At 36.9% G+C, this 25,228-nt stretch overlaps 1 protein-coding gene across 1 annotated transcript in view; it reads left to right on the forward strand.

Annotated features, from left to right (window-relative positions):
* The window catches only part of SCAF8 (SR-related CTD associated factor 8), a gene marked incomplete at its 5' end in the record, with an annotated part of 66,330 nt that extends 42,588 nt beyond the window's left edge, over nt 1-23,742 (forward strand). The window contains 12 exons of the mRNA XM_081094176.1: nt 1,792-1,909; nt 3,804-3,935; nt 4,211-4,323; nt 5,850-6,043; nt 8,614-8,714; nt 10,648-10,761; nt 11,561-11,717; nt 13,639-13,772; nt 15,253-15,397; nt 16,900-16,968; nt 20,707-20,925; nt 21,633-23,742. Coding sequence (XP_080950302.1) covers nt 1,792-1,909; nt 3,804-3,935; nt 4,211-4,323; nt 5,850-6,043; nt 8,614-8,714; nt 10,648-10,761; nt 11,561-11,717; nt 13,639-13,772; nt 15,253-15,397; nt 16,900-16,968; nt 20,707-20,925; nt 21,633-23,083 — 2,947 coding nt within the window. The 3' untranslated portion in view covers nt 23,084-23,742. The remainder of the gene's footprint in view (nt 1-1,791; nt 1,910-3,803; nt 3,936-4,210; nt 4,324-5,849; nt 6,044-8,613; nt 8,715-10,647; nt 10,762-11,560; nt 11,718-13,638; nt 13,773-15,252; nt 15,398-16,899; nt 16,969-20,706; nt 20,926-21,632) is intronic.
* Between the last annotated feature and the right edge of the window lie 1,486 nt (nt 23,743-25,228).

Raw genomic sequence — 25,228 nt, forward strand, 5'->3', positions numbered from 1 at the left:
TGATGGTAGGATGGTTTTCTCATTGCCTCACTATATTATTTTGACTCTCAGATCTTTGCAGATAGTTGGCTATATGAAAAGTCTTTATGGGAATGTTGATAAATGTTGATAAATCTATTTGTGATATTTTCTGTATCTATATTAGGCTTTATTTATCTCACTTGTAAGAATATTTGAAATAATAGGAAAGAAGCTTGCTTCTAGTGCCAGGGGCCACTTCTGGGAAGAATACCAAATCCTGGAAGTGTATCAGTCTAATCAGTAGAGGTTAGGGTTGTAGGGATTTTTGTTGTTGTTGTTGATAATCCTCACCTGGTGATATTTTGCCATTGATTTTAGAGAGAGTGAACAGGAGAGAGAGACAGAGGAGAAACATCGATGTGAGAGAGACACATCGATTGGTTGCCTTTCCGCATGCCCTGACCATTCCCGTTGATCAGGCCTGCAACTGAGGTACATGCCCTTGACTGGAATTGAACCCAGGGCCCTTCAGTCCTCAGCCGCTGCTCTTCCCACTGAGCTAAACTGGCTAGGGTGGGATCTTCTTCTTTTTATTTTTAAAGAAATGATTGTAGGTTTTTATTTAGCTCAGCCTCCCCACCCCACCAGTTCTGCAGAGCCCTAAATTTTGTGAAGGTTCATGAAAACAACATTGGGTGTGGTGTGGAAGGTGGGAGAATGGAAGGGGATTGATGAATGGGGAGAACTTCTGGGAATCTTGTTCAAACGGTTTATTAGTTTTATATATTGGGATAATGTATTTAAAGATTATTTATATAATATAAAACACAAATATAATTTTGATAAAAAAAGATTACTTGAAACAATTAACTGATGTTTTAGATTGAGTTGTGACGTTAGAAGAAGCATTTGAAATTATGTAGATCAGTTGCTTGAACAATATAAGAATCATCTATCTTTAATAATCTTGACAGCAAGGTATTTATCCAATGTAGTAATGCTTTCCATTATGAGAAGTTAAGTAATTATTATTGTTTTATGTTCTTTTGTTACTGAATCCTGTTTTTGATTTGCCATCTACACACTCATCCCCGTTCTGCTTTCTGAAGCGAGGAAAGATTTGCTCCACTATCATTTGAGACATAGCCCTTCAATTTTTGAAAATAGGTATCATTCTTCTCTTTAGGCTTACTCTTTTTTAACTGTTTCAGACTTCTCACCATCCTGATTGTCCCCTTTGGGATGCCCTCTTTTTTGTTCCTTTTACCTTGTGGCACCCAGAATTCCAGGTGTGAATTTCCCAGAGTATAGTTAAATTATTTCCTCCTATTTAAACATTGTTTCTGCCAGCATATCTAATAACATGAGGGCTTTTTTAAAGAAAGCAGATTAATTTTATGAATTTTATTGTCAATTATAATTATAGATTTCATATGTACTAATAGAACATTTTTCTCACTATTTCATAGAGAAGTTAAAGTGACTGTTTAAATACTTTTAAACTGATTTTAGAAGTTTAATTGAGCTTTTCTTAAAGTGTTCTATTGTAAAAAGTACTAACATATTTAATAGCATGAGATAGTAATATCAGATCTTTATCAGAGTGTCTCTAACATGTCGTATATTAAAACACTGTTGAAGAGTATATTTCTATTTTAACATAGTAATGTTTTGAGGTATTCCACTTTCTTTGTTAGTATTCCAAAAATAAACATTGTGGTAGAGTATGTTTCATTTCCTTGGCATTGAGGGTCAGGGTTAAATACCCCGTTATTTTTATATTATCTTCACTGGGTTTTAAAATATATTTCCACTTGTTTTTCCTTTTAGTTCGCACGTTTCAGAATCAGTGAACAATTCCATTTTTCATCAGATAGCAGAGCAACTACAGCAACAAAACCTAGAACATCTCAGGCAGCAACTCCTGGAACAGCAACAGCCTCAAAAGGTTTATAACTCCATCTTGTGGCCTTTAGAATTATTGCTGTCTGTATTCTATACATTGATGTTTCTTATTAAGTATGGTGATTTTTCTTCAACTATTATTAGGAAAAATAGTCTTTTTAGGATTTAACAGTTTTTTTCTGTAATCAAAATGTACTCAAGCAACTTATGAATGGATTGAGACCATTGTAGAAATTAATCTCAGTATCCTAGAAATGGAGAACAGAAGACAGAGATGGGCTTTCAGTACCACAACTTAGTTCCTCTCCACTCAGTTCCCTCTCAAGTAAGGTAATGATGCTTTTGCTGTTGTTGATGGCATTGATGACAGAATAGATTGCTGCCTTTACTTCAGCTATTACCATGTGGTAAGAACTTTATTATGGTGATTACATTTAATGCTGATGAGATAGGTCTTTTGACTCCCATTCTATACCACAGAAAATTGAAGGTCCATGAAATGAAATATCTAATCTTTATAATATTCACAATTTTTTTTTTTTAAATTTCAGAAAGGAAGGGAGAGGGAGAGAGATAGAAACATCCATGATGAGAGAGAATCATGAATCGGCCGCCTCCTGCATGCCCCATACTGGGGATGGAGCCCACAACCCGGCATGTGCCCTTGACTGGGAATCGAATCCTGAACCTCCTGGTTCATAGGTCAACGCTCAACCGCTGAGCCACACCAGCCGGCCTGTAGTCACAACTTTTTGGTGAAAATGAATTTAATACAACCTCAGAGACATTTAAAATAAGCGTTGTTAGACAAATAATACAGAGGTGAACAGAAAAGCAAGTCCTCAAGTAACCTCTTCTCTGATGAAGCACATACATCGTGGGGACACAGGCAGAATTCTGATTTCTGTAACAGGTACAAGTGAAGGACTGGAAATAGGGAAGAGGGATAGTTACTTCAGTGCTGTTACAGAGGCCAAAGGTTGTCATGATGGAACAGTTTATCCAAAAACAGATTTGTTCATCTATCGTGACACTTTGGAATTGCCTTAGTTCCAGTTTTATTTCACAAGGTTTAGGAGAAGCAGGAAATTCAACGTGTAGTACTCTTGACCAGCTTGTAATTAACACCAAGTTATTGGAGTGAAAGGTGAAAATAATATAAACTTGAGTATGTGATCCTAAAGAATCTCAGTCTCTCCTGTCTTGGCTTAATTTCTCTATGTTATTCATAATTTTAGAAGATAGAGTAATAACACCCTTTTGAAAGGAGTAGATGTTCTTAAAAGCGTCATTGTTAAAAAATGAGTGAAGGAAAGGGAGTGGTGAAGAAAAACGACTTTCTAATGCATAAGGTAGATAGTGTTTAAAAAACATTTAGAATTGGAAGGTATAGCAACAGAGTAGCAAATCAAATAAATTGTTTAATTGGCTCTACCAATTCAATTGCCCTACTGTATTTAAGATAGGGTTAATAAGAAAAAAAAACTAAGCATTGTTATTTACCAGTAAGCTCAATATGGCTGTCTAAAAGTTTTAATAGTGTCCTAGAGAAAAGAATAGGATTACTAGTGCCACTCTATGGTCGCCCTGACCACACGTGGAGGTTATCATTACATATCATTCGTGATACCCTCCCTTTATTAATTCTTGATAGTTTATATTTTCCGCAATTAAAAATTCACTTGAAGACCCACTTGATTTTCTCATTCTATTCTAACGTTGTAGTCTTCTCTTTTATGAAGTTCTGCTTTGCTTTTAATTAAACTTGGATTTGCACAAAAGTGTAAGTTTAGATTGATCATAAAAGATTAAACATAGGATTTCTTTATGCTTTGGGCTCAAATTTTAGAAATTGTCATGTTTGTGTGTTTAAATTTTCACTTGTAATAATATTCACTATTTCTCAATGTTTGTGTATTTGTATATATTCTCAATAGGCAACCCCTCAGGATAGTCAAGAAGGAACATTTGGATCAGAGCATTCCGCGTCACCCTCACAAGGGAGCAGTCAACAGCATTTCCTTGAACCTGAAGCAAATTTGGATGATTCCATAGATATTCAGCAACAGGTAAAAAGTAAATGCTTTTTTGGGTCATAAATTTATAAATTAGAGAAAAATATTATAAAAGACGGTAATTTTTATTTTAGGTAGAATATTTTATTGTCCATTTTATGTAAAACAGTAATATCCTGAAGGTTTTTTCTCCCTACCTAAGCTCTGCACTCTGTTTTACTGTTAGACATCAATGCTACTATCATGAGTAGTTTGTAAGGAAGAAATGTCAACATGTACTGATTCTAAACTAGGCATTTTGCTTGTTTGCTCTTCCTTTGACTATTAAGGACATGGATATAGATGAAGGGCAAGATGGAGCGGAAGAGGAGATCTTTGAACAAGAAGCAAAGAAAGTGGCTGTTCGCTCGAGATCAAGAACACATTCACGCTCTCGTTCAAGGTTCTACATGATATTTAAAAATAGTTGTTTGTAAACATTTAAAATGTTGGCTTTGTTTCTTTGCATCAAGATGTAAATTATATCTTACTAGAGGCCTGGTGCACAAAAATTTGTGCACTCGTGGGGGAGGGGGGTCCCTCAGCCCGGCCTGTGCCCTCTCGCAGTCTGGGACCCCTCAGGAGATAACGACCTGCTGGCTTAGGCCTGCTCCCGGGTGGCAGAGGGCAGGCCCAATCCCTAGGTGCAGCCCCTGGTCAGGCTCAGAGCAGGGCCGATTGGGGAATTGGGGCGCCACCCCCTGTCATGCACAGAGCAGGGCGGATCGGGAGGTTGCGATGCCACCCCCAGTCATGCTCAGGGTAGTGCCGATTGGGGGGTTGGGGCACCGTCCCCTGTCACACTCAAGGCAGGGTCGATGGGGAGGTTGCGGCGCCACCCCCTGTCACACACGGAGCAGGGTCGATCAGGGGATTGGGGAGCTCCCCCGTGTCATGCACAGAGCAGGGCCCATCAGGGGGTTGGGGAGCTCCCCCCTGTCACGCACAGAGCAGGGCCCATCAGGGGGTTGGGGAGCTCCCCCGTGTCATGCACAGAGCAGGGCTGATCAGGGGGTTGGGGAGCTCCCCCCTGTCACGCACAGAGCAGGGCGGATCAGGGGGTTGGGGCGCCGCCCTTTATCACCCACAGAGCAGGGCCGATCAGGGGGTTGGGGCGCCGCCACTGTCACACTCAGGGCAGGGCCGATGGGGAGGTTATGGCTCTACCCCGTCACACACAGAGCAGGGCCCGTGGGGGGGGGTTGGGGCACTGCACCCTGTCACACACAGAGCCACAGGGCGATCAGGGGGTTGGGGAGCTCCCCCCTATCAGGCACAGAGCAGGGCCGATCACGGGGTTGGGGCGCCTTCCCCTGTCAGGAACAGAGCAGGGCCGATAGGGAGGTTGTGGCCCCGCCCCCTGTCACACACAGAGCCACAGGGCGATCAGGGGGTTTGGTCGCTGCCCCCTGTCATGATGATCCCGGTGCCGGGAGACCTCGCGGCTCCGCTGATCCCGGTTCTGGGAGGCATATTACCCTTTTACTATATAGGATAGAGGCCTGGTGCATGGGTTGGGGCTGACTGGTTTGCCCTGAAGGGTGTCCTGGATCAGGGTGGGGGTCCCCACTGGGGTGCCTGGCCAGCCTGGGTGAGGGGATGCTGGCTGTTAGCAGCTGGTCACACATCCTTCAGGGTGGGGGTCCCCACTGGGGTGCCTGGCCAGCCTGGGTGAGGGGATGATGGCTGTTTGCAGCTGGTCACACACCCTTCATGGTTGTGGATCATAACCCAGACTCAGTAAGAATTATTGAAAACAAATATTTATGACTCGTGTATTTGAGAAAATCCGTATTTAATACTTGATTATAGTTATATTTTTTAAGAGGTAGATAAATATAAAACAACCCTTTTTTTCTCTCTCTTCAAAGTAAGAAATTTAATATAAGAAGAACATTGTCATTAGTAGTAAAATAAGAATTTTTTTAGGTCACCAAGAAAACGAAGGTCTAGGTCACGGTCTGGATCTCGAAAGCGTAAGCACAGAAAGCGATCACGCTCGCGCTCAAGAGAAAGAAAGAGGAAATCATCACGTTCGTACTCCAGTGAAAGAAGAGCTAGAGAAAGGGAGAAGGAACGACAGAAGAAGGGGTTACCTCCAATTCGGTCTAAAACATTAAGTGGTAAGTGACAACATGCTTTTGCAAACTTTGGTGTCAATAGATACTAAGAAACTAGTTATCTGCTACAGAGCCTCTAAATCTTACTTTAATACTGAGAATTTGAAAAGTGGTTTGGTAAATGAATAATTTTATCCTTGGCTTTTGTAATGTGATAGCGGAGAAAAGGGAGAGGAAGAACAGTTTCTACTCAAATACTAAGGTTGTTTGAGAGTTAAAATTTTTTAAAAATACGTTTATATTGATTTCAGAGAGAGGAAGGGAGTGGGAGAGAGAAACATCAGTGATGAGAAAGAATCATCAATTGGCTGCCTCCTGCACGCCCCTTACTGGGGATCGAGCCCACAACCTGGGCATGTGCCCTGATGGAATGGAACTGTGACCTCCTGGTTCATAGCTTGACACTCAACCCCTGAGCTACAGCTGCTGGGCCTAATTTTTTTTTTTTGATGCAAGTTACTAAACATAAGACTTGACTAATGATATATAAAGTGGATCAGGCATAGTGTCTTTACATGAACACCGTGACTTCTTTGCATTCATGTTCTACCTAGTTAACCACCAGGTAGGTCTGTAGGAGTAATTATTGTAGGAAGCATGTAAATTTTAAAGCTAATTATAAACTTACTGAAATAGTCTTGGAGACATTTCCGATTGTATAAATTTTGCCTCCTCTGTATGTTAATCTACAATGTATGATTAGAACAAATTTGATAGTAGTGGGAGTTTATTTTAGGAGAGGGCTAGAGGAGAGTTCATGTAGTAGGAATGTGAGGTACAGGGAAGTAAGTTGTAATTAGTGCCAAATTCTGCCTAAAGGATTCTTAGTGGGTTATATAACTTCTAAGGTGAACCAGCAGACTGCAGATGGGCAAATTACATAAAATTGAACAAATTGTCTTTCTTTGCAAAGAGCTGAACATCAGTCGGGTGATCTGATTTCCAGAGGTCTCCAAATATATTCTTTCTGTCTTGGAAATAGATAAATAATTGGTATAACTTATAGTACTGCTGAAGCATCTTGGAAATTCAGGCTTCTAATTAAAGGCAGTAGCCACCTGCTTACTAAGTTCTGGCGCTTTCAGCAATCTTTGGCTATTTTGCTAGAATCTTACCTGATTATGAGAGGCAGTGTTAATCTAATGTCGCTCTAACTCACTCTGAAAGTTTTTATTTATCTCTTAAGGTAAGGGGCACTAAGGGAGCCGAAGGTGTTACCATAAAATCTCTACCATCCTCTTCCCATGATTACATTTAAGGCATTCAGAATCTCCAATTTTAGGATATAGCTTTTACCTGGTGTGTCTTTCATGTAGTTCCTCGCCTAATTTGTCATGTTGCTACCACCATTTACATAGTTTTGACTATGGAATTTATTTTCTATTGCTGTTTTATTTTCATGGGTAAACACAATGAAAACAAAACAGAAAGCACATAAAGTATGGTGAGAAGGATGTCTCATTTTTTTTAAATCTCAAATCTCTCTGTGGAAGCAATATTTATTTTAGGTGGTCCCAACACATTTTAAACACAGGCAGTAGTTTTCCCCTACCATTGGTCCTTAGAACACAAGAGTTTTTATGAATAGTCCAGAGGATATGAAACATCAACACACAGTAGCATTCTGGGAATCAAGTGTCTCCTCCTCATGGAATGGAGGAGACTCGTTTTTGCTTTAAAGTAAAGAAAAAGATGTTCAGGAAAAGGAGATACTCATGGAGGCATGAACAGTACAGCTAAAAGTAGACAAGATGTCTCATGTGTAACATTTGTTTATTAGTTGGTAGTGGCTTCCAAGTCTTTTATTGTAACAGTTCAGGAGTTCTAATTCAGTCTTTTGCTCTTCGTATTTTCATGGAAATTATTATTTCCTTAAGGATAAGATACAGTTTTGAGATTTAAATGTTAATTAGGGACAAACATCCATTTAAATTTTCCAGCACAGAAAAATACTTTAGTCCGGCCAGTGTGGCTCACTGGTTGAGCATCGACCTATGAACCAGGAGCGTTAGCCTATGAACAGTTTGATTCCTGGTCAGGGCACATGCCCAGGTTGCGCGCTCCAGCCCCAGTGGGAGGTGTGCAGGAGGCAGTCGATAGATGATTCTTTCTCCCCATTGATGTTTCTCTCTCTATTCCTCTCTGAAAAAAAAAAAAAAAATGCACGTCTAAACAAAATACTTGAAAGGTACACAAGATTGCAATGAAAAGTGTTTTGAAACTTTCTTGCACATTAGAATTACCTGTGGTATTTTAAAACTCCCAATTTCCACTGTGTCATACTCTATACTATTCATTATCTTTACAGTGGGATCCAGGTAACCAAAGTGATTCAAGTGTGCAGCCACGCTTGAGGACAGGTGACATGATAGAGGTTGGCTTGGCATAGATGCAAATGGATAGATACCTAGGATTTTAGTTGATTTTAAATAGAAAAGATAAAAATGTCAGTAAACATGTATTTTAAATATGCTGTCTTAAATTTTAATGTTATTGTTAGTAGAGCTACTCAGCTCCTTAAAAAAAGGAACTGTCTACGTGATTTAGGTCATTTGCCTCTTTTTTCTTGACAGTGTGCAGCACTACCCTCTGGGTTGGTCAGGTGGATAAGAAGGCAACACAGCAGGATTTAACCAACCTGTTTGAAGAGTTTGGACAAATTGAATCCATTAATGTAAGTATCACATTTTAAATTATAGTTTAAGGTTTAAAAAAAGAATAGAGTTTTCACTCCTACGGAGAGTCACTTTGGTTTCTAATTAGCCTAAGTGCATCTGTCCGTACACATCTTTTTAAGGATTGTTCAACTTTCATCATTTCTGTATACATTCTGCTGTTTATCATCTTGCTTAATTAATTTTTAAAATGGGATTCTAACAAAAATTATTTTTTTGTAGTAGTCTAACACTTGATCCCTAAAAACATTGATTTTTGAGTTAGTGGGAACTAGTGTGATCTAGTTTAATTCCTTTTTATAAAAAAGAAACTGAGTCCACAGAATTGTAATCCACCTGCACGTGAGCACACAGGTAGTGTGGAGACACAGCTGGATTTTGAGGTCCCAGTCTTTTGTTAGCCTCTTCTTTTCTCCCTTTCTCTTCTTTGTCTTTTCCTCTCAACGCCAACCTTAAACAAGAAAACCTGTGTGGCCAGGGCATCTCCAGTCACTTGAGCTTAACTCTTTAACTCCTCAACTTGATTCTTTCAGTGGTTTTGCCCCGCCCAATCTTCTTTGAGTAGTTTCTTCTTCCTGAAGGGCTGCGCTAAGGATGTCCGACTGCAGCTTAGGCCTGTTCCCCGCTGGCAAGTGGACATCCCCTGAGGGCTCCTGGACAGCCATAGGGACATCTGACTGCCAGCTTAGGTCCAACCCCCCCCCCCCACCCCCTCAGGGAGCGGGCCTAAGCCAGCAGGTGGTCATGCCCCAAGGGGTCCCCGACTGCAAGAGGGCACAGGCTGGGCTGAGGCCCACCCCCCCAGTGCACAAATTTTTTTGCACCGGGCCTCTAGTAGATAATAAAATATTTTATGTGGGGGGAAAAGCATAGTACTTACAACGAATAGGCACTACATTTTTTTGGGCCTATTTTACTAGTGATAAAATCCTGGATTTGAAAAATTGCTGTAAGATTTAGAAGACTTTTGAGGACCAAGAAAAGTTTGTTAGATTTAGCATTTAGTAGGTTATTTGAGAGCTTGAAAAAAATATTTCCAATTGGTTGGTAAGGAGTTGGATCTGTATCATAAGATTTGAAGAAGTATGTAAGGGGTTAGGTAGACTTCACTTTTGAAAGGTTTGGTATTACAATGACAGTAGCTTGAAGTGTTAGCAAGACTGAGGGAAAAGCTTTTTATTTTTAACAAATAGAGTTTATGAGATATTGGGTAATAATAAAGGGATAAAATACCTTTTGAGTTCTTCACAAGAAAGTGAAAGGCTCTGTGTGTTTTTTCTGAATTGATACATTAAGGATAATTTTATGCTCTGGCAGTCTATTGAATAATTAAATGCTTTGTAAATAAAAGTCTCAGATCTTTACAATGAGGCTATTTTCCTGTTCATTTTAAAACCCACTTCCGGAAGTATGTGGCCAAAATTAAGTTGTGTAAATTCCAAAGCTTTAGTTTTATCACTTATTGTAATTTATAGATTGTGTATTAAGGTTAAGATACCCCAAACAATAGTTCTTCACACATCACTCACTATTATTTGGAAAAATTGAAATAATAATGTGAATAAATTGTATGCTTTCAGATATGTGGGCCATACAATATTATTTTCCTTTTTATCTTGTATTCATGTTTGTATACTTTTTAAAATAGTTTTTATTGTGTATTAGATACACTTTAATTGATTTGTGATTATTTAAGATTTCGCATCCATCATGGCTTAGAGTGAGACCAAGTAGGTTTTGGATTTTGTTCTTTGTTTTAAACTAAGTAATTAGTTGTACATGAATTGAAGCAGTAAACAGATAGCTGGAGGAGGGAAAGGGAAATGATTCAGTATTCATCATTAGTTAATGTTCTTTTTCATGAAAACCATAAAATGCCAGAATGAATTGCCCTCCTTATATCCCTTCTAAAGGAAACATTTTTTTTAATAGATGATTCCTCCCAGGGGCTGTGCGTATGTCTGCATGGTTCATCGACAAGATGCGTTTCGGGCTCTTCAGAAGCTTAGTTCTGGATCATATAAAATTGGGTCCAAGGTCATTAAGGTGAGATTGGGGTATTGGATTATTAGGATATTTCTGTATTTAATTCATTTTTTAAAAATGTTTAATGGGCAAAATGCAACCGAAATTTATTATTTAAGTATTATTGAGTACAGAATTAGATATAGATTAATACCCAAAACTTTAGTCAATTTACATTATTAATTTCTCCTTTTTAACCTATTTCATACAACCCCGGCCCTTATGAAGGTTTTATTTTTATTTTCCTTTAATCTTTAAACTGAGTAATTATTATGTATTTTTCCATTTTTACCTCGTATAACCAGTTTCTTCGATTTGGAGATAATTTATTCCATCAGTTTCTGTAACTGAATTAAAAACGTTAATGTAACTGCTTTTAATGGAGTTAATGTGCCCATGCTTTGTCATTTTATGGCAGAGTGTTTCCTGTAAACTCCAGTGTCACTGGTCTCTTTTCTGGAGTACCAAGTTTTTGTTTAAATTATAACAACTATCCTAATTATCGATAATGTAGCTTGACATTTTTTATGGTGAAAAGTAGATTTGGATATTGTTTCTGGATATGTGTTGTCTTAAAGTAAGAAGTGGAAATAAATTTCATAAAGAAAATCCCAATCTAATGCAGTTTTTATTTTACAAACAAAAACAGAACATGAAAACTTTTCATGGCTGCTGTTCTTTCAGTAGTAATGCTGTGCCTGTCCAGCTGATTTTTAAAACTAATTTTATTTGTATTTACAATGTCTACATGTTTTTTAATGTTTTGCCCTGTTTTTACAGTATTGATAAGCTTTCTGTTTCCTCTCCTAATTCCTGATAGATTGCTTGGGCTTTAAACAAAGGTGTAAAAACAGAATACAAGCAATTCTGGGATGTGGACCTTGGAGTTACATACATACCATGGGAAAAAGTTAAAGTGGACGACTTGGAAGGTTTTGCAGAAGGAGGCATGATTGACCAGGAAACTGTAAATACTGGTAAGAACCCTAAAGGTAGTTTTATGTTTAAAAAGCACACTTAAAGGTTAAGTGTCAGAGTATAGAGAGGAGAGTATCTTAAAAGTCTACAAATGTAGCATTTTTTAGTGTCTTTAACAAAGTTTTCCTCTTCAAGACAAAGAGTTATATATTGTGTATATGGAGTTTTTTTAAAACTAAATATTTAATTCCTTGAGTTTAAATGAGAACTGGAGATTACATAAGCTTCTTTGAAAAACTGCCTAGATTATTTTGATTAGTATCCATGTTGAGAATGGTTCATATTCATGTAATTTGAGAATGATTATGTGCCCATACTTTGTCATTTTATGGCAGAGATCATTTGCTTTAACCAAATGATACTCTGACTTGCTCTTTTAAAAACCTGTCTTTTTTAAAAATATATATTTTATTGATTTTTTACAGAGAGTAGGGGAGAGGGATAGTTAGAAACATCGATGAGAAAGAAATAGTGATCAGCTGCCTCCTGCACACTTCCTACTGAGGATGTGCCCGCAACCAAGGCACATGCCCTTGAACAGAAACAAATCTGGGACCCTTCAGTCCACAGGCCGATGCTCTATCCACTGAGCCAAACTGGTTAGGGCAAAAACCTTGTCTTTTTATTTTAAAACATGTTTAGCAATTATAACCAGTAAGAATTCTTAAAATAATTGAAATATGCTATATATGTTATTGCTTCACATCTTTGTAGCATAATAGCTAATTTTTAGAATATTTTTGTTCTCAGGCCAACTCATATATTCAGACACTTTTTCAGTTTTCTTCTTGTCAATTTCTCCTTTTACTTGATGGATGTTCCTCCAGAACATGTATTCATTTACTAAATATTTTAGTTCCTGCTGTGTGCCAGGCATAATTTTAGGAACTGGGATTATAGCAGTAAGACAGACAGACAAAAATATTTCATGCAGTGCACGTTGTAGTATAGGAGTTGATAACCTATAGTCCCTGGGCCAAATCTTGTCAGCAGCCTAGTCTGTAAATAAAGTTTTACTGAAACAAAGCCCCGCTCACTTAAATTTATCTATTTTATATGACTCCTCCCCTCCCAACTACTTTAGTATAGGAAAAGTTTGCCCACCCATGTTCTAGTGGAAAGATAGATCATGAACAAGAGAGATAAACTATATGGTATTTCTATGTTTCTAAGTTTTAAGAAGAAAAATCAAGGGGATATAGGCAGTCTAGTTGTGGAGCTAATGCTGTTTTTATCGGTTGAAGGCGCTATAACGGAGAGGGTGATAGTTGAAGGGGTGAGATGTGCAGCTATCTGGGGAACGCATTCCGTATAGAGGAACAGCAAGTGCAAAACCTGTTCAGAAATCAGGAGACCAGTATGGCTTGAGAGCAAAGTAAGTGAGGAGTGTGTAGTAGGAGATGAAGTCAGAGAGATGCAGAGGGGTGACCTCATGTAAAGTCTTATTAGTCATTATAATGACTTTGATCCTTACTCTGAGGGAGATGGAGAATCATTGGAGGAACCATTAGACCATTCTATTTTTGCATCGCTGTATTTTCAGAAATATTTTTTGGTATTGGGTTAGTTCTTGTTGGTTTTCCCTTGTGACAAAATATAGAATAGGTTGGTTCCTCTTATGGCAGACAGCCTTTGAGATACATATGTATTATATCCCTTCTGAGTGTTTTCTTTATGCCAAATATTTTAGTGTTTTTCATTTGTATCTCATGTCATGCTTCTTTGGACTCCTCCTTAGTGTCCTAATTAGATTTATCAGGACAAAACCTAAATTGTCACCTATAGCTATGGATCCATCTTAAAGATAGATGTGCCAAGGTAGGTGAAGGACTTAGGCAAGCATGAAATAAGCGTATACATAGAAATAAAATGAAAAGTTGCACTTATCTAGAGGAAATCAATTTCAAATATTTTGTTTAGAATGGGAAACTGTGAAAAGCTCAGAACCTGTTAAAGAGACGGTCCAGACAACTCAGAGCCCACCTCCTGTTGAAAAGGAAACAGTGGTCACAACCCAGGCAGAGGTTTTTCCTCCACCTGTTGCTGTGTTACAGGTTAGTGCTGGGTGTTTTTGTTGTTGAATGTGTTGTTTTACATTTCTGTTTTTACTCATGTGTTTACTTTCTAAAACCTGGAGGAAATTGTCCAAAATGCAATAAATAAGAGTTTACACAAACACTTTTTTAAGAAGAATTTTTAGAAATGATCTAATTCATATATAAATACTTATTTATAAAACAGATGATTACTGATTGCCTGCTCTGTGGCATTTATTGTTTTAGGCACTTGAGATTAGGATACATCACTGAAAAAAACAAAAACAAACCACAAATCCCTGCCCTTAATAGAGCTTTTGTTCTCCAAAAGGGAGACAGAAAATATAAAATAAGTTTATGAGATACTAGGGAAGGGAAAAGATAGTATAAGGATGATCAGCTTGGGTAGATGCGACAATCTTATATAATAACCATTTGGCTATCCAAGGAAAAGGCTCATGCTTGGTGTGTTCGAGGAACAGCAAGTAGGCTAGACTAGTATAGAAAGGACACGTCTAGAAAGACTTTGGTTTTCAATCTGGGATGTGGATCCTTCGGAGGATTTTGAAGGAAGAAGTGACTTGATCTGGCTTAAAGTTTTAAAGGATTGTGCTGGCTACTATTTTGAGAATAGACTTGTGGGCATTGATAAAAGCAAGGGAGACCGGTGTAAAGACAGTGAGAGCAATCCTAGTGAGAGATGATGGTGGCTTAGACTAGTAGACTGATAGCAGTGGAGGGAATGACAAGTAGTCAGATGCTAGGTGTATTTTGATGTTATCACCAATGGAACCTCATGGCACAATTAGATTTGCGTTGTGAGAAAAGAGCAGAGGGAAGGTTTTTGGTCTGAGAAATTGGAAAGATGGAGTTACTGTTATCTGAGAATGGGGAAGACTGGAAAGCATTTTTGGGGGGAGGACAATTGGAAGTTAGTTAAGTTTTGTGTATATGAATTATCTTTTAGACAACAAAGTTAAGATGTTGAATAGACTGTTAATATGATAGGAATTTTAGAAGAGAGGTATGGCTATAATGCAGTTAAATATTTGGGGATTATTGTACCTAGGATGAGTATAAGGTATTTATGCTAGGAGTAGAAAATAAATTTATGAGAAATTGGAGTAATTTTAAAGCTGTATTGACATGCTTCCTAGGTTGCATAACAGAGTTAGGTACTATAAACTTACTGGGAGGTGGCAATTTAAAATTGAGCCTTATATTCACTATTCAAATAGGTGCCATTACTTTATATCACTTGAATATAAGATCGATTCACAATCTCCACATACACTATCTGTTGAAAAATAGTGCCTTGCTTTTACCCCAAGTAGACTGACTTTTACAAGTATTCAAAAAGGAAAGGAACAAAGCAGCTTAATATAATGGTATTTGTTACCTTCCTAAACAAGAAATAGAAATAATTTACCTTTACAAAGATGTAATCATTGCAGATGGATAAAATGATTTATGGACTTTTTGTTTTCTATCCACAAAGATTCCAGTAGCACCAGCTGTGCCTACAGTTAGTTTAGTCCCACCAGCATTTCCTGTGTCAATGCCAGTTCCTCCTCCTGGATTCAGTCCAATACCTCCACCTCCTTTTCTACGAGCAAGTTTTAACCCTTCACAACCACCTCCTGGTAAGGAGTTTTTGTCTTATTAATGGAACTCTAGAATATCATTTCTTTTTCCAGGTTAAAAGGCTATAGTGCAGTGATTTTTTAAACATTAGCATGTTGGAATCACTGGGAAGGTATGTTAAAGCACGAATCGCTGGTCAGCCTCTTTGTTGGGGACCACACGTTAAGAAGCATTGACAGAGAAGAAATGGAATCCTTTAAAATCATTGAAGTGCTCTTAAAATAATTTAATATTTATGATGAAACTGTTATATATTAGTTCTTTATAGTTATTATTCATTGGAAAGTGTGCATTAAATTATATAGATTTTTCTCCAAAAAATCATTAGGGTTTCCATTTTGACATTAGAAATAATATCTTAAAATGCTAATTGAATTCATAATGCATTTTTGACCTAATTGATGATAAACAAAAGTTCTTGAAATCAGTGTTTCTAGGTAAAAACTATAGATTACTTAAATAACACATATTAATTAAATATAAGTAATTGCTTATATAGAATTATTTGTCTATTTTAACAAGGTACTATACTTGGATATTTGTAATTTAAGCTTTTAGCTATTGAATAGAGTTTCTAAAAAATACTAACAAGGCCAAAAAATGAATTCATTGTCTGAAAATGCTTGTAATTTGTTTGTCTTATGACAAAGTTTTAAAATTACAGTTTACTACGTTAATTTGAAATTGATGCAGATTTTAATAAGAATTTTAATTTTGTATATTTTAAGTATTTGACAATTTTGTCAAAATTTTCAATATTTGTGATTAAAACTTATTTTCAGAAGATATTTTAAACTGATTATTTCAAAAACCATACTGCTCAGACTTTATAAAGTCATTGTCAAGCGTTCATTTGTTGAAAATCACATCTCTTTTTTTTTCTTATCTTCAGCAACTGTTTTTTAATTCAATTTAATGATAGTTCTGTATTTTAAAAATTCAAGGAAACAGATTTATAGTTTGATCATTTAGTATTGAAAATCATCAAACAGCCAATATTAAATTGGAGATTTATTTCAGTGCTCAAAACATAATATAGTAACATCCAAGATTAAGGAAAATAAATACCTTATCTAGTAGGTAAACATTATATTTATTAAAGAAATATAGTAGCACCTTTTACAGATGACATTGTTGCATATAATGTTATCAGCAGCTTGAAATGTTTAACTCCCCAGGTAGTCACCATGTTAACATATAAACAGGTTTCCTGGCTTGTAATCTTTAATTTGATAGCATTGTAGAGAGTGTCACAGAACTTTCTCTTGATGAGGACCTCTGCATTGCTTTAGCACACTCTATACTTTACTAAGGATCAAATAAGGTAGTATATATAAAAATAATTTTTAAAATGGAAAGTACATTCACAAATATGAGATTGTAGTTAATAAAAGGCTTTTTTAAGGATGTAGAATTTGATTTATAGCTGTTGAAATCTTTGCTTTAAAAGAAGTAACTTTTCTTATGCTATGTTATTTTGGGTCTTTTTTTTCCCATGTAGGTTTTATGCCACCTCCAGTTCCACCACCTGTTGTACCACCGCCTACTATTCCACCAGTAGTACCAACATGTGAGTTTTCTGTTTTAGGATTTTCTTAATTCATGGAGTGTTAATGTGTTGTTGCTCATTCTTTTGAAGTATTGTTCTTTTTTATTATGAAAGTTTTTAGAAACACATTTTGTTGTTGTTAAATTATTTCTAAAAAATTTAACAATATCATATGTCAGTCCATGTTCAGATTGGCTTTCTTGTCTCAAAATATCTTTTTATAATTGGTTTGTTTTAGTCAAAATTCAAAGAAGGGTCTCTACATCTTATTTTTGTGTATGTATGTATTAAATATCTTAATCTAGAGTAATACTGCCCAAACCTCCCTTTCTTTTTCAATTCTTTTTTTAAAAAATATGTTTTTATTGATTCTAGAGAGAGGAAGGGAGAGGGATAGAGAGATAGAAACATCCATGTGAGAGAGAAACATCAATTGGCTGTCTCCTGCATATCCCTTACTGGGGGTTGAGCCCAAAACCTGGGTTTGTGCCCTGACCGGGAATCAAACTGGTGATCTCTTGGTCATGGGTTGATGCTCAACCACTGAGCCATACCAGCTGGGCTCTTTTTAAATTCTTAATACATTTGATTGATTAAAGAAATAGTTATCTTCTCTATGCAAGATTCCAAATGATGTATTTGTGTTTTTTTTTGTTTATGGTATTGAATTTGTCCCTCTATCTCCTTGAATTTCCTATGAATAGGAAGTTTTTAGCACCAAAGGCTTGCTTCTTTTTTGGTGAGAATCCTTAAAGGTGTGGTGCATCACCTCAGGAGCCATGCAGTGCCTTCTTTTCCCACTTTAAATGATGTTGAGATGCATCAGAGCATTCAGGTATTGGAGCCTGGTGATTAAAAACGTTTCCCTCAAATTTGTATCCTATGGTTTCCATCCATTGATCACTGTTACTTAAATCTAATTTTCATTCATTTCAAAGTGGTGATCTTTCGAATTTTATAATTCTTTGCATATTGCTTAACTAGAATTTTTCTATAAAGAAAAACTTCCTCTTATCATCTAAGTGTATCTAGTTACCTTGACATACAGTTAGTTGTACATGTAGATGCTAACTTATTTCCTTTAAATGCCTTTTTTTCAGAGTAATGACTTAGTTCTATATTAATTCCAGTGCTGTCCAATGGTTGAAGCTGGAGAGGATTTCTCTTACTTCTCCTCCTCTTTCTCTCCCTTTCCCTCCCACTACTTTCTCCTCATTTTCTTAAGTGTTTATGGATTATGGATGTTTGCTTCCAAGCAGTTGCATTCACTTTTCTCTTTGCATTTTAGTTCCATTTTCTTTTTAAAAAAATATATTTTTATTGATTTTAGAGTGAAAGGGGGTGGGGGGAAGAAAGTGATTGAAACACCAATGATGAGAATCACTGATTGGCTGCCTCCTGCACACTATCAGGGATCAAGTCTGCAATCTGGGCATTTGCCCTGACTAGGAATCGAACCATGACCTCTTGGTTCATAGGTTGATGCTCAACCACTGAATCACCCTTAGGCAGACTGCTCCATTTCTGACAATGAAAGACCGTTGATATTGCCTCTGTATCTTCTGAGATGATTACATCAGTTTCTGAGAGCTTCTTCGTTTCCACCAATGATGGCCTGGTGGACTGTATTGTAAAGAGAGTGTGTATGGTAGAGAGCTCCCCTTTTGGTAATATCTATTTCTCTTATATTTTTAAACTCTTAACTCTCTTTTAGTGTTTACCAGCCGTGGGCAAACTACAGGCCGTGGGCAAACTACAGCCCACGGGCCGGGTTTGAAATGAATAAAACTAAAAAAAAAAAAAAAAAAAGACCGTACCCTTTTATGTAATGATGTTTACTTTGAATTTATATTAGTTCAACAAACACTCCATCCATGCTTTTGTTCCGGCCCTCCGGTCCAGTTTAAGAACCCATTGTGGCCCTCGAGTCAAAAAGTTTGCCCACCCCTGGTTTAGATCGTATTAGGATTCTTCTTTTTTTGTTTTGTTGGTTGGTTAAGTAGGAAGAATTGTTGAGTCTTCCTGATAAGTTTTTTAAAAGTAATGTAAATATTTTTTTTGTTTTTTTTTTGTTTGTTTGTTTGTTTTTTGTGTTTGTTTGTTTTTTAAGAGAGGAAGGAAGAGGGATAGAGAAACTGGGATTCAAGCCTGAAATCCAGGCTTGTGCCTTGACTCGGAATCGAACTTTTGACCTCTTTGTTCATGGGTTGATGATCAACCACTGAGCTACACTTGCCGGGCTGGGAAAAAATTTTTTTTAATTTATCTTTATTGTTGAAAGTATTACAGATGTCCCGCCTTTTCTCCCATTGACCCATTCCATCCTGCTCCCACTCAGAAGCCATATCTGAATTCACTATTCATAGAGACTCATCCTAAAGCCTACCTTTTAATTATTTCTTCTTAATTTCTTCATTTTAGAAAGTCCGGGATAAAAATAATGGAGAAAAGGAAATACCATTGTGTTTCAGATACTCTCCTATTTACTTACTCGATCTCATTTAATTATTAAAATTTGCATTTGTGAGCCCAGGTGGTTTTATAGCTTTCTTATGTGCTAACAGTTTGTCCAGATCATTTAGAGCTAAATGCGAGGATAACACAGTTCCTAAAATCCCCAAGTAAATGATTTAATAGTATTGTGATAAAAATTGGGCTGAAAATTCTAATTGCTTGATTGTGGTTTTATAGTCCTTTAATTTGTTTTTTAACATATAAATAATATAAACACTTAAGGGGTTTCTACACATCCTTTTAAATGGAATGTTTATACCTTTTTAATTTGCAGTCCACTTTATCTCCTCCCATCTGATGAGCTCCTAACCTCATTTTACAAAAAGTTATGAATATAAGAACCCCAGCCCATTCTAATTTCAGGGGGGTTGGGTGGATATTCGTTCTTATACATATTTGCCAGTCTGCACTAATCATTTCTATATATTCAGAGATACATGTGCTAGCTTCCTTGGAAAATTATGAATTTTTTTTTGTATTGCTGAGATTTTCTTAAGTTATTGGTCCTTATTTTACTAAACGTTTTTGTGCAAATATTTCTAAAAAATTTTTTAATTAAAAAATAACATTTTTATCTTTATGGTGACTCATTTGTCATTTTAAGCATCAGTTATTACACATTGTGGTAGGTCAGTGGTCGGCAAACTCATTGGTCAGCAGAGCCAAATATCAGCAATACAACGATTGAAATTTCTTTTGAGAGCCAAATTTTTTAAACTTAAACTATATAGGTAGGTACATTGTTATTAACTTAATTAGGGTACTCCTAAGGCTTAGAAAGAGCCACACTCAAGGGGCCAAAGAACCTCATGTGGCTCGCGAGCTGCAGTTTGCCGACCACTGTGCTAGGTAATACAGGGGTGCTATGAAAGAATGTAGTTTTTATTATAAATGAAATAGAGGGACCAGAAGAAAATTCCTATAGGAAGGTCCTCAAGTAACTTCGTTTCACTCAATGTTGTTTGGTTACAATGTTTATGAGATCTTAGGAACTTAACACTTGTTTATATCAACTAGCCTATGGTTAGTTACACCATCTTAAAGTCACAGAACCTACCGACAGCCTGAAGTGAGGACCTACTGTATGTTGTTAATTGAGCGACCATACCAAACAATTGGGGAGAGAGGATAGGGAGTCATTTAAAAGTTTGGCAAGGCCATTGTTATTCATGGTTAATATTTTAACTTAGCACATGAATGAGGAGATAATTAAGTCTGAAATACAGTCTCTCACTCTTTAAACAGCTTTGGTGCAGCCGCCATTATCCATGACTCCAGAAACTGTGAAAGAGGTTGGATTTGGTAGCCTTGTTTTACCAGGTGGTTCTGTTGCCAGCAGTCTTGCTCCTTCCACTCTGCCAGCTGGAACTGTTTTTAATCCTCCCCCTAAACAAGCAGAGCCTGAAGAAAAAGTACCTCATCTTATAGATCACCAGATCTCTTCTGGTGAAAACACCAGATCAGGTAAAAACTAAAATGAAAATCCCCAGAAACACATAATTAAATCCTAAGTACTGCTTCTATATAGTGGTGTTTAATTCCGAGGTGCCATGCATTTGTAACGAGTTTAATGCACAAATATTGAAATGCAGTTTTTAAAAAGATCACTGTCCTTTAAAATTTATATTAAGAACAAATTTGTTATTCTGTTCAGGATAGTGTAGATTTTGACACCTTTCCATTGAGACCTCATTCCCTCTACTTATTTTTTTCTTTTGCTTAATGGGACTGATTTAATGTGTTATCAAAATAAGATTGCACAAAATATGAATACCTACAAAACGATAAAAATGAACACATACTAAGTATAAATAACTTACTTATGACAGGTATTATTTAGCCAGGTCTACAAATAAATATGGTGTTTGAAAGCAACAAGTCCTTTTTTTTTTTTTTTTTTTGGCACCACGGTTAGTATATATATTAAGAATTGTGGTTAAAGGTGGCAAATCAGTATAAAACCTGGCATTTTTGTTAACTTAAAGATCATGTTTAATATTTAAATTTTACTATAACTGGTATTAATTTTAGCTATAATTCTTACTTAGTATTTAGTATACTTTGAATTTCGCTGATTAACTCTAAGCTAACTGCTAGAAATTATAGCATTAGTTTTCTTTTTATACCAGAATAATGTTTGTTTTTTGTTTTTTCTCCCTTTTCCATTTTAGTGATTCCAAATGATATTCCAAGTGGCTCTGCAATTTTAGGAGGACAGCCGCCAAATGTGACTAACAATTCTGGAATTCTTGGAGTTCAGAGACCAAATGCACCAAGTAATTCTGAAATGCTTGGAGTCCGGCCATCTAACGTCTCCAGTGGTTCTGGGATTATTGGAGCCCAGCCACCAAATATTCTAAATAACTCTGGAATTTTGGGAATACAACCATCCGGTGTTTCGAGTAATTCTGGACTTATGGGAGTACTACCCCCCAGTCTCCCTAACAATTCTGGACTTATAGGAGTACAGCCACCCAATGTTCTAAATACATCTGGACCTTTGGGAACACAGCCACCCGGTGGGCCTCAAAATTTACCCCCTTTACATCTCTCTAATCAAAGGATGCCTGTAATGCCAATGTTAGACCTTCGTCCAGGACTAATGCCGCAGGCACCTGGACCAAGATTTCCTTTGCTACAGCCTGGAATTCCACCCCAGCGAGGACTCCCTCCCCCATCGATGCTTGATTCAGCTCTTCATCCACCTCCCCGTGGTCCTTTTCCTCCAGGAGATATTTTTAGTCAGCCAGAAAGACCTTTTCTAATTCCTGGAAGGCAAAGTATAGACAATATTGCTAATCCAGAAAAAAGGATACCGCTTGGAAATGATAACATTCAGCAGGAAGGCGATAGAGATTATAGGTTTCCTCCTATAGAAACCAGGGAAAGCATGAGTAGACCTCCCCCAGTGGATGTTAGGGATGTGATTGGGCGGCCTGTAGATCCCAGAGATGGTCCTGGAAGGCCTCCATTAGATGGCAGGGATCATTTTGTAAGACCTCCTGTAGATATTAGAGAGAATCTTGTGAGGCCAGGCATGGATCATCTTGGTCGAAGAGACCACTTTGGCTTTACTCCAGAGAAGCCATGGGGGCATAGAGATTTTGATGAGAGAGAGCATCGGGTTCTACCTGTCTTTGCTGGTCCAAAAGGCTTACATGAAGAAAGAGGGAGATTTCGGTCTGGAAGCTATCGATTTGATCCCAGAAGTGGTCCTTGGAACAGAGGATTTCAAGAAGTTCACAGAGATTTTGATGACCGCAGAAGACACTGGGAGAGGCAGAGGGATAGGGATGACAGAGATTTTGATTTCTGCAGAGAAATGAATGGAAATCGTCTTGGACGAGATAGAATTCAAAACACCTGGGTCCCCCCTCCCCATGCTCGGGTTTTTGATTTCTTTGAAGGGGCCACTTCTCAACGAAAAGGTGATAACGTGCCTCAGGTTAATGGTGAAAATGCCGAGAGACATGCTCAACCACCACCTTTACCAGTACAGAATGAACCTGAACTTTATGAAAAACTGACATCTTCAAATGAAATAAACAAGGAGAAGAGTGACACAGTTGCTGATGTAGAAAGTGAACCAGTGGTAGAAAACACAGAAACTGAGGGGACATAATCATCACTCAGTAGGTAAAAAGATACCTTTTGTAAAGTTGTCATCTCTCTGTAATAGATTAATGGCTGACTGGACCATAGTTGTTCACTTTTGTCTGCCAGAATTAAGTTAATCTGATGTTCATGTTCACTTTTCTCTTAAAATAATTGTACAACTGACTTGTATAGACATTGTTCTTAATATGAACATGATAGGTAAACATTTTTTATTTTTCTGACAAAATATAAATGTTGCCCCCAGATTCTTTTAACTTCAAGGAAATGAATAACAGCTTGTCAGAGACTTCCTATGGAAGAAAGGATTTTTTAGATACTACTATTAGGTTGGATATGGTAATAGGTATATTTCAGAATAGCAAGCCGTGGTATATCTTACCCATATCTTTAGGCTGCTGCAGAATTTTAAGGTAATAGACAAAGCTGTGATATTTTCTGCAAAGACTGGCTCTAGGTATTTGAGGAGCACAATACAGAGATTTTAAAAAGTGATTTTGTAAAATCTACATACACTATGGTCTCTGTTTCTCCAAAGTAAGTGTTTGTGATTTGTTCCTCATACTGCAGTGAGTAAAAAGAAAACAACAACATAAATATTAAAGTACGTTTCAATGTTGGGTGAATTTTGTTTTTAGATGCCAATAAAACTTATTTGTTTGATAACAGTGTTCTAGGAATTGTATTTTTTTAACCTACAAATTCTTAAAACCCTGAATCGTTAGCTGCATGTGCTTAGTTGCAAAAGGTTTCTCTTACTCCTAATAACAATGAAGAACTTTGGTGGAAAAGCATGTACTTTAATATAAAAATCATGCAGTCTCATTAGTTTGTATATAAAATCTGTGTATATTTATTGTGTGAGTCATAGGTTATTTTGTTTCTCTGTATGTCTGTATTCATGCACATAACAGAGAAATATAGATGTTGATAGTTTAGATAATAAAATACTTTTTAAAAACTGAATAGAATTAGGTAAATTTGACATTGCTCATAGTTACAGCTCTTAGCCTTTAAGAAGGGGAAAATAAATACTATAAAGAAATACATTGGCCGTTTGCTAATTTAAAAAATAAGTAATTAATCATGAAGCCAGATTTAGCATGGGCCTACATTTCATATAAATGCTTGCTTGCATTGTGTTGTTTCACATTATATTTACTATTCTGCATAGATAGTGCTAGTACTAAAGTACTTGCTGGCCACTTGCCTGACGTGAGTATCTTAATGGCACAAAATGTAGAGTGTTGTTGATGGGTTTAAAAACATTACTTTGTATACCAGGAACAAAGTATCTATCGTGTGTTCTGCAGGCTCTGGGTAACACTGTTCAGATTAATCTCCAAGGTAACTGAGTAGCAGAAAAATTTGGTCTTGGTTTCTGTTATTTATTTTTGTTTTCGTTTTCATTCATTTATTGTTTGTGTCTCCTTTGGGTTTTACGTATGTATACACATATGTATAAAACCATTGGTGTTTTTTCATTTTTAATGATAGCTTTCATTTGGTCCTAGTTTCCTGTGCATTACCAACAATTCATCATTTGCTCTATTTATGTAGAAGCCTTAAGTTAGGTTTGTCAAAAATAACCCCAGCCCCATGATAAGATCATACCAGCTATTTAAAATTGGATGTTTTTGCTAACTGTGTTTGATGACCTAGAGAGCTATAGGTCTTTACGGTTCCTGGCCAAAAAGAAAGTCTTTTCTTCTTACAGATTCTGAAATGGAAATAGTACATTCTTTATTTTGTTATTTGGAGAAGTGGTTGAGGGGAATTTGGTGTTTATTTTTAAGGTAACTCAGTTCAGTTCAATAATTTGAATTGGTTTCCAACAGGGAAAACTGTGACAAAGGCACAAAATTTTAATGTTTGGGAAAGATTTGCCTTGTCCTCAAGGAAATTGCATTGACTGGAGTGTCTCTCAGACTCCTTTAGTTGCATTTACCATTATTAATATTAAATGACATGCACTTAGAATAGGTAATAGGAAAGAATGTGAGACTTTTCACTGGCTTCTAATCCCAGACTTTTCAAATTGCTGTTGGGCCTTCATGTGCAAACTTAAAAACAAGACATGTGCAGGTATTACACTGGCTGGAAGATTGTGGTGGTGCAAGTTTCCTCGTCATTTATCAGTGCAGAATCTAGA

This window comes from Myotis nattereri (genome assembly GCF_964212035.1).
Source record: "Myotis nattereri genome assembly, chromosome: 6".
Lineage (NCBI taxonomy): Eukaryota > Metazoa > Chordata > Mammalia > Chiroptera > Vespertilionidae > Myotis > Myotis nattereri.